General features: G+C 44.6%; 1 protein-coding gene across 1 annotated transcript in view; it reads right to left on the bottom strand.

The window, feature by feature from the left end:
- The window catches only part of LOC103799330 (phospholipase DDHD1-like), a gene marked incomplete at its 5' end in the record, with an annotated part of 26,340 nt that overhangs the window by 12,837 nt on the left and 3,013 nt on the right, over positions 1–10,490 (bottom strand). The window contains 2 exon segments of the mRNA XM_009071639.1: positions 1,291–1,524; positions 1,526–1,548. Of these exon segments, the coding sequence (XP_009069887.1) occupies positions 1,291–1,524; positions 1,526–1,548 (257 nt within the window).

Genomic DNA, 10,490 nt, shown 5'->3' with positions numbered 1-10,490 from the left:
GGTCCAACAGTTTTGTCTGCTGGGAAGAGAGAGTGACGGTGTCAGTATTTTTTGGAGCAGCTCAACTGATTAAGAATTAATGTATGTCAAATCCTGTTTCTCTGACTACAGAAGGAATCAATCAAGACACAACAGTTTCCTTGTACACCACCCCAAGCATCTGCCCACCCTCATTCCTCAGGAGTAGGTGACTCACCTCCTGTTTCCTTGGTGATTTTGCAGCCTAATCACCTGCTTTATTTTATTTTAAAAATCTCCAAAACCACTAGAAACTCCATGGCCCAAGCATTTCAGAGCCCTGCATTGTGGTGGGATATCTGGAGGAGCGTCCCACCCTTTCAACTGGCATTAAAAAAATGTTGTTCACCTGTTCTTCTACTTAGCCTCATTAGCTAGAATATAAGGCACACATGTAGATAGGTAAAACTGTTCTCAGTTCCAGTAGAAATCCAGAAGTTACAAGATGTCAGCAGTCAATTTTCCATCATTTCAGGCTGAATTGCTCTGAGGTGGCTCATGAAATGAAGAGCCACTTTTCCTATACAGAAGTGCCAGTGACAAATGATACTTGGGATTACTGTGGATGCAACCCAAAGCACTTCAGAGGATGCCTAAGGAGCTGGAGCATGAGTGTGAAAAGGGTAATTTTCCCCTGATCATATGCTAGTGATAAGCCTGAAGGATCATTTTACCACTGGAACACTTCATTAGGTTTCTAAACTTCCCTTCTCTCAGAAGCACAGACAGAGCTGATAGAGACATCCTGCACCAACCCCTAATTACACACATCCTGATTTCAAGCACAGCAGGAGATCTGTTGCTATATTAATGCTTCCCAAATACCTTCAATACTAAGATAGGTTTCAGGAAGGAACCAAAACACTCTGATCATGATTCATCCTCACTTGAAAGATTGAAGCTCGAGTTACTATTATTAGATTCTCTGTCTAATAGTGTGTCACAGCACCATGATATCCCAATCCCAGGCCAGGTTGGATGGGACTTGGAGCAATCTGGACCAGTGAAAGGTGTCCCATGGCAGGGAGTTGGAACTGGATGGTTTTTAAGGTCCCTTCCAATCCAAGCTGTTCCATGAGTCTATATGGATACTTCTATAACAGTGCCGACTCCCTGTGCCTGCTCAGTCCTGTGTTTAGCATTTACCATCCACCTCCAGCAGAAGAACATCAGCCACAAAAGATAACAGCCATGGCAGGTTCTGGAAACACTCCAAGGGCATTATCTAGGGATGTATTTTTCTCCTTTAACAACTGGAAGTGGCTGCATTACCGTTGTTTAGTTATGTAAAGTTCTTCAAGTAAACGTTGCTCCTCGTAGCTCATCCAACGTTCCTCCAGTTCCTCCTCCTCCTTCTGCAACAGCTGTTCATACAGCCTCACTGGGTTCCAGCCAGTCATGATGTCGTAGGTGATGACACAGCCCAGTGAGTGGGACACAATGGAGACTTTCCCTCCTTTCTTCTCAAACTCTGGATTGCGAGAGCAGAAGAGTGTATAGAGGCGGGTCCTGCTGCAGCCCTTTCACCAGCTGATTCAAGAGGGGAAGGAAAGGAAGTTGAATATCAGTATCTTATCACTCCTTATTAATCAGTATCTTATAAGAATTAGTCTGGTAAGAATAGTATCTTATTACTCCTGTTATGTTCAGGAACTTTCATGTGCTACACTAGCCTGTTTCTAGGAGTATGGAAGTCTCTCACTTAAGTTGGGAAGATGAGCACAATCTCATGGCCAGCAGCAAGTGTCACTGACTTCAGTGGTTCATCTCTCCCCTCCAGAGCCAGCAACCACTACCACACAGGCCACGTGGTGACCCCAGAACTGCTACACTACACAGCCCAAGGCATTCAGCTGAAATAAACACTTCAATAAATGACAGTTGTGCTTAAAGTACTTAGCCTCATCCTCTGAGGTGAGCAATACAAGGTACTTGTTTCTCACTAGCACGACAGTGACCATTAACACAGTGGTATTTCTCTTCTTGCTTGTTTCTCCCCCAGTTTTTCCCCCTTTTCACAGCACTGAATGTTTCTCCTGTGTCAGAGGTTCAGCTCCTTTTTTACCTTAATGAGGATGAAGGAGACTGAGACACACATGGCCTGGAATCAACTCACATCTCTGCCTGAAGCTTGGCATTACCCTAAAGTCATACTCTCTCCTCATTTATCAATGTGAGCAACAGCATTCCTACCTCATTGCAGGGAACTGGGAAGAGGAATCCATCACAATGGATGCACTCAGATACTACAGTGAGAGCCTGAATGGGTTCTGGGAAAAAGTCCTCAAATTGCTTTTGGATCTTGAACTCATCAAGCCTTTCACACTCTTCCTGCTCACTGCCTGGCTGCAAGATGTCCTTGTCCTGTGTGTCCTCCTTCCCCTCCTACACCTGCACCTATTGTAAGTTCTTCCAAAGGAATCTGAATGAAATGATGCTGTGAAGGAATAAAAAGCCTCATCTCAGGAGAAAGGATGATAAGGGAGGGGAAAAAACAAATTAGACATGCAGAGAGAGAATTTGAACATTTAATATAAACAACGCCAAGAAAAGTACTTGTCCATTTTTCTAGAAGGGTTTTTGGGGGGGGAAGCAGGACTGCAACATGGTTGTTAAACATGACAGACTAATCCTAGAGTACTACAGCACTAAATATATATTGGTCCTATGTTAATTGAGTCTCTGAGAAGCTTATCTGCTTCAAATCCTGCACTATAGGATCAAAATGTTCAGATTCACAGAAAGGATTTGAGAGAGAAACACTGAAAACCATGAGATTTGGGAATTGGTACAAAAAAGGGCAGTTTTGCCTGTGAAACTCAGCATGGAAACTGAGCAATGCTTCCAGGCTAAGGCACAGAGGAGGACAAACACGAAATTGCAAATCATTCCCTTGTTAGCAAGGGGAAATTAAAGCTATGGAACATGTAATTTCAACATGATTTTTCAAGTGCCTGAGTCATTACTGAATATAAATATGAATGGCACCAGGACTGTCAGTGTTTGATAAACACTTTACTGAGTGAGGATCCACACAGCAAACCCAATGCCTAAAGCACTGTGACATGATTAACAAAGCCTTGCAACAGTTTGAAGAAATGAGTATCAGAACACCTATTTTCAAGTGATTTTGACTGTGATGCTGCCTCTTCTTGTGTTCGGGTCTATGCAGGCACAACATTCACACATGAAGAAACAGGCAGAGGTTTTAGCAAGAGTTGGAGCTGAAAATATCAATGAGGACTAGCTGTGGCTGGCTGATATTTCCTCCATTTCAAAAGGTTTTGATTAAAACCCAGAATAAAATAGTAGGGATCACTTGAAATCCAAGTGTTTTGGGATTACTGCCAGGAGCTTAGTGAGATGAGGGAACACTGATATAGAATCTCAGAATGGCTTGGGTGGGAAGGGATCTTAAAGCTCATTCCACCACCTGCCATGGGCAGAGACACCTTCCACCAACCCACATTGCTCCAAGCCCCATCCAACCTGGCCTGGAACACTCCCAGGGATGGAGCAGCCACAGCTTCTCTGGGCAACCTGCACCAGTGCCTCAGCACCCTCACAGTCAGGAATTCCTTCCCAATATCCCATCCATCCCTGCCCTCTGGCACTGGGAAGGCATTCCCTGTGTCCCACCCCTCCAGGTCCTTGTCCCAAGCCCCTCTCCAGCTCTCTTGCATTTAGCAACTGCACTGGAAGGGGCTGTAAGGTCTCCCTGGAGCTTCTCTTCTCCAGGCTGCACACCTCTAGCTCTCCCAGCCTGGCTCCAGAGCAGAGATGCTCCAGCCCTTGAAGCATCTTTGTGCCTCCTCTGGACTGACTCCAGCAGCTCCATGTTCTCCTCATGCTGGGAGCCCCAGAGCTAGATACAGCACCCCAGCAGTTTGCATGACTGGCTGCTGTGGTACCTTCCAAAGAACCCAACCTACTAGGTTGCCATCCTGATGGCAGGATGGTTCCTGCCATCAGGGACCTCAGCAGGCTGGAGCACTTGGCTTCAGGTTTCAGAGCTGGATGTGTGAAAAATGCCACACACACCTGTGCTGGGTTCATAGCTGCTTCCAGGATCACTGTCAGCACCTCAGGGAGATGAGTAATGCCATCTTGGTACAAAAGATCCTAAATTAGCAGTAGTAATGTGGTTCAGTGCCCCCAAACGTCTCTGGTGAGCAAAGATGCACAACTCATTTATGCAACATTTTCTTCTTCCATAAAAGCCATCACTCCCAATGTCCTGCCTAATTGCTCTCCTGTAGCCCATTCCTGCACAGTCTATTTCCCTGGAAAAGCAGATATCTTCCAAGAAGAATACTATGTCAGTCTTCCCCACAGCCCACAGACACTGAGAGGGTAACTAATCTCCAGGCATCATGGCATTTGCCTTATAAAGATCTTGTTTTCTTGCAATCTAGGCACATAATCCAGAATATTCTTGGAAAATTCTGGTTGGACACCAACCCCAACCCTATTTTTAACTGTTCTGCTCCTTAAAAATGTGCTGTTATTGAGAAGTTAAGCATAAACATGGACATCAGCTAAGCAGCTGTGCATGATTGCCAAAGTGCTGCATACTTGGAAGCTTGCAGAGCAGAGTCCAAGCACTGAATTCAACTAAATCATCTGATGGAGATTATTTCTAAACTCCAAATTACTGGTTATCTAATGCAATTGTGGAGTAGAAGGTTTGCTGAAGGAAAGCCTCCAGATTTTCAGGGCCTGTGAATGGTCTGTTTTGCTGCTCTGCCAAAACCAGACACCCTCCACCTGCAGGGAGCGCTCAGGGATGTTGGTTTCCTGCCAACAGTTCTGTGTCAGTCCTAAGATTAGAAACTGAACCTTTTTGGTGCATAGTGAGGAAAAAAAAGGGGGAGAAAAGCATATTAACTTAAAATCCCAGCTAAAAAATTGTTTGATCAAGTAGTATATGAAGTTAAGATAATATTGGGGGCTGGAAGTAGATGATGTTTAAGGTCACTTTCAGCCCAGCCATTCCATGTTTCCATTCTATGATTAATCCTGATTTGCTTTCTTAGTCTTACAAAGCATAAAACATTCTAACTTGGAAAAGAAAAGCTTGGTTTGAACAGGGTTTTAGTCCAGCAAGTGCAACACAAAGTGCTTTCAAATCTCTTCTGTCGTTACAGCTTGAGATAAATCGTAACACTCCATATAAAAATACCTCCTAAAACACCAATTGGCTTTTATTTCCTAAAATCAATGATTTTTTCCATTGGAATTAAAACACATAAAACTGCCCATGAAATTCTCTCTCCTAAATGGCATCACTGTAATTACAACCAATATTTTAAGAGCTGATTTTTTTACGCTTCCCAAACCCACAAGTCTTTACCACCTGCTCCATGCCCATACCTCAGTGTCAGGTTGTAAGTAACAGGTGCCTCACCCTGAGCTTGCTGACAGCTTCTCCTGCTCTCACAGCACCTACATCCAAGGAATTCCTGATCAAAGCAGCCCTTTCCCCACTGTTTTCACTAGTGCTTCTGCCAATCCCAACCCTCACTGCCTGCCAGTCCATGGGATCTATTATGTGCTTAGGAAGCACCTGCTAGTTCTGTCTGAAAACAAGAAAGCAGCAATCATACAGGGGAAAAAAATAAAAGTAGAATAGTGGAATGCAACAGGACCAGATGTCTCTGTCTCTTTCCATCTCCTCTCCTCCCTCCCAGTTCCCACCTCATTTAGTGGACCAGTGAGATGGAAGAGTCACAGAGGTGTTTCTCCAGCTCCCCCTTACCATGGTTTTCCTAGGGCTTTCCCCAAAAAAGGCCTGGAGTTTCCTTGAGTTTCTGCCCAACCCATATCATCACCTCCTAAGGCTTCTCCCACAGACTAACCAAGCTCAAATATCTCACAAGACAATAAAAGTGGCAGCAGTTGATTGAGTTGATGTTTTTCTCTGTGCAGCTGCTCTGACTGATCTGTGCCTGCTTTGTCACCCCCAGCTCTTTCAGAAGGACCAGGGAAAAGCAGCATGTTTACCTGCCTGTTACTGAACAGATCAAACACTGCAATAAAGAGAACACTTCCTATTTCTTCCAGAAAGAGCCATATCAAACCCCATCCTCCCAGATGGCCTTTCCACCAAAGCATCAGTTTAGCAACAGCCTGAGGACACTGAAATACTTCAAAGAAAGGTAGAGAAAATCTTGCAGTGTTCCAATTTTCTTGGCCAAAAAAAGTCCTTTTTTCCTGTTCTGATTTTTTTAGGGAAAAATTTCTGAAGCATCTCTTGCAGACCAAATGTTTCAGTACCAAAGTTTAGTGCAGGATTAAAATGCTACAATGCAAATGCTCATAGATATCCACATGAAATCCTTCAAGTGCCTAAAGTGGCTCCAAGAGAGACAGAGAAGGACTGTGGACAAGGACATGGAGGGACAGGACACAGGGAATGGCTTCCCATTGCCAGAGGGCAGGGTTAGATGGGATATTGGGAAGAAATTTTTCCTTGTGAGGGTGGTGAAGCACTGGCAGAGGCTGCCCAGAAAAGCTGTGGCTGCTCCATCCCTGGGAGTGTTCCAGGCCAGGTTGGATGGGGCTTGGAGCAATGTGGGCTAGTGGAAGGTGTCCCTGCCCATGGCAGGAGGGGGTAGAATGAGATGATCTTTAATGTCCGTTCCCACACAAACCAAAAGGAGCCTGAAGCTCCCTTGATCAGCTGAAGTTTTGCCAATAATCTTCCCTGCAGGAAACTCAAACCCACAAGATCAAGTTGCTCAGAAGTCATCAGCTTATATTCAGACAAGCTGAGGTTAAATGCTCTGTGCCCTTCACAAACAAATCAAAAGCAGAGTAAGGAATTCATGGAGAGCCTACACGGTGGCTGTGCAATCTGAGGGGAAGCCAAACACCAGATTGTGATCCAAGGAGTAGCTTGCAGGGCTTGTTCAGGCCAAAAATGCCCTTTGCTTTTCAGTTACTTGTCTGCTTGGCATATGGCTTCCAAGAAATCAAAAAATAACAGCCCATTCCATTCATTCAGGAATCCTGGTGGTAAGGGCATGGGTTTTATGAGGACAAGACAGGAGCCTGAGTCAGATGAGACACGTCACTGCAACCTCAGGCCAAAGAATGAGCTGTAATAAGGCTAATAATAAGGGCAGCAGGATCATGTCTTTAATCACCTCCCGGGTATTGAGCAAGCCTGAACTGCTGGATCATGATAGGGAGCAAGTACCCATGGAAGGAGTGAGACATCCAGAGCTCAGCTGAAGTCTTTTTGTGCAGAGCATTAACAGCAACCTGTGCTGGAAAAAAACAAACCTCAATCCCCAGCACCAGCATCCCAAACAGTTGTTCAGTTTCCTCTGAGCATTGTGAGACACCAGCATAAATAAGCATGAATAGGATGCCTGTTCCTGCTAAGCAGAAGGGTGTGGGAGGTCTGTGTGCTGGACAAACACAAAGTTGACCCACACCAAGGAGATTCAGGCAGGTGGAAGAACTCCATCCCCATGTCCACTCCAGCAGGCAGATCACTGGGATCAAAGGGGCTTTTCAGTGCACACCAAAAGTAGCAGTGTAGAAAATTACATTTTCCTCTCAATATCCAGGAAAATGGTTTTTGCAAGAAAACAGGAGTACAAAACCTGTGGTGGCACCTGAGCACAGTGGTAACACAGAACTTGAGGGCTGCTCTTGCTCAAATCCTCAATCACAGAATCATTAAGGTTGGAAAATAACTCCAAATGATCAAGTCCAGCCTTTGATCACCACCACCATGCCCACTAAACCATACCACCAAGTGCCATGTCTACTTATTTTCTGAACACTTCCAGGGATGGTGGCTCGATCACTTCCCTAGTCAGTCTGTTCCAATGCTTAACCACTCTTTCAGTCAAGGACTGTTTCCTAATATCCAGCCTGAACCTCCCCTGGCACTTGCTGCCACAACCTGGACAAACACTCCAGTCCCAACCTCTTTGATCTGTCAGAGCCAACAAAAACACTTCCTCTCCTCTTGGGCTATGCAGATTGTCCTCTCCTGAGGCTGCTCTCAGCTCTGGTCACCTCCTTGCTGTAACTCTCCGAGCTCCTTTCTCTGTGTCATGTCCACTGGACCCTCACCCACTGGACAATCTTCTCACATGAACAGTTTGAAGCCCAAGAGAAATGAAATAACAGAGATCTACATAGGAAAAGGGAGTGCAGGAAGCCTGACCTCTGCACCCTCTCCAGCCTGAACAGCAAACTATATTTGTAGCCTTTGCGTGAAAGGAATCTGAACAATATCTGAGGAACAGTGAGTTTTGCAAGCAGCTCCTTCCAAATGTCAAGAGGACTTCAGGAGAAAGTGCAAACTTGTTTGAAGTGCAGCCAGCAGGCACTAAGGTGTGTGAGCCAGCTGCAGGGAGAAGGTTCTTACAAGCCAAGGGAAGAGCTGCAGCTCCAGGATAGATTGTAAAGGACCATGAAAATGAAGACAAGGAGTTTTGGCTCCACATGAAGCAGGAGAACATGCCAGCACACAAGGCAGAGCTGGGGAGACTGCTGACCCTCCAGAATACAACAGTTGTCACACTGCCTGACAGCATCACTGTTGGATGCCAGGGGAGTGTCACAACAACAGATGAGAGGCCAGAACGAGCCATAGCTGTGTGAACAGATGGGAAATGCATGTGTCTTGGTGACGAGACAGAGAAAGGATCTGTGGATCTGTCCAGACCTGAGTCTCTCTCTCAGGACCCTCTTACTGTTGAAAAACTGAGTCTAACCCATTTGTAACAAGTCTCTGTGTTCCAGACTAAGCTTAGGTTCACATAGATCCAGTAATCAATCACTTTATAAAGCTGAGAATACATTCAAGGACAATCAAATGGATTAAGTGAGTGCTGCCAAACAGCTCCTTCACTATTAGGTTCTACAGAAAAAGCAAAACCAGTGTTCACATTGCCTCAGTTTAAATTTTCCTGCTTCACATCTCCCTTGTTTACAAACACACCTAAACCAGTTGCCTTTTATGACTGAAAGAAGTACATAAGAGAAGAACATTCCCATTGCAAAACCTCATATTGAAGAGGTATAAAAGCTCTAGTAAAAGTTAATATTTGTCCCAAATTTCAAGAGTATAGTCAATAATTCTCCTTTTTAATATGTGTATAATGACAAACCCTCAAGTCATTTCAAGGTCAGGACTCTGAGCAACCTGGGCTAGTGGAAGGTGTCCCTGCCCATGGCAGAGGGTGGGACTAGGTGGGTTTTAAGGTCCTTCCAACCCAAACTATTCCATAATTCTGAGGTAGACAGAGAAGTTTCCCTGTTCTTCAGCTGTGAAGGAACTAATCCATAAACATCTCCTACTAATCTTCTGAGGCTACTGCAATATTTGCACTAAATCTTTATAGATATTTTTGGGATGATGAAAGTAAATAATATTTCTCCTGTACTAAAGGCATTTTCTGCCAGGACATATATAAATAATTAACAGAATCACAATTAGCCTGCAAGTAAGTACAGTGAAGATCAGTTTAAAAAAAAGCACTTAACAATATAATGAAGGTGACAACACTGAATTTACTATGCATCAATTAGTCTATTTAATCTCTGGCACAGCCATTTCTTCTGAAAGAAATATGAAGCTACAGAGACACAGATGTGAAACGAAGTCACCCACTGAAGACACTAAAACCTGAGATTACATTACCACAGATGCCACCAGCAAGGTCAGAATTAAAAGGTGAAGTGACTGTTCATTTAGAAATAGGCATGTGTGCATCAAAATATCAATTTATTGCTTGCCCTTATTATCTGGTCCTTATTATCTGTGAAGGGTTTAAAGAGGGATTTGGTACAGATGAGAACAATCACTCACAGCCACACAAAACCAGCACAGCTGAATCTGTTGGCTGCAGTCTGAGACCAGACTGAGATGCTCATAGGGCTGTGTGAATTATTAATGCCTGGCTGGTATCACATCACGTGTCACAAGTCAGAGGCACCTTTTGGATATTCTCCTGCCATGCTGGAGAAGAAACAATACTTGAAAGCAGAGAGGGGATCACCCCCCACACTGCTGTAAGGCTCACCTGAGCAATCCAGTGCCCCTGAGACAACTCCTCACTATCACATGTGAAACTGATATGACAAGGCTTCTTCCCCCTGAAAAGAGATAGTGGCTGTCCCCTTAGCAAATCCATTAAGAAGTTGTTTAAACAGTGGTCAGAAGCATTAAAGAAGCAGTTATAGTACTACTAGATTGGAGAAAATCCTTGCAAGGAGTAAGAAAATTCCCATCAAATTATTGTGCAATGTGTACTTGCAGTCCAAACAGCCAAACAAATCCTGGGCTGCATCCCCAGCAGTGTGGGCAGCAGGGTGAAGAGAAGGATTCTTCCCCTGCCATGCTTCCATGACACCCCATCTGGAATGCTATGTCCAACCTGGGGCTCACAACATCAGATGGATGTGAAGCTGCTGGACAAGTCCAGAAGAGGCCACAGAGGCCACAC

This window comes from Acanthisitta chloris, unplaced genomic scaffold, assembly GCF_000695815.1.
Source record: "Acanthisitta chloris isolate BGI_N310 unplaced genomic scaffold, ASM69581v1 scaffold2683, whole genome shotgun sequence".
Lineage (NCBI taxonomy): Eukaryota > Metazoa > Chordata > Aves > Passeriformes > Acanthisittidae > Acanthisitta > Acanthisitta chloris.
The sequence above is the reverse complement of the archived record's forward strand: the minus strand, read 5'-3'. Positions and strand labels throughout refer to the sequence as shown.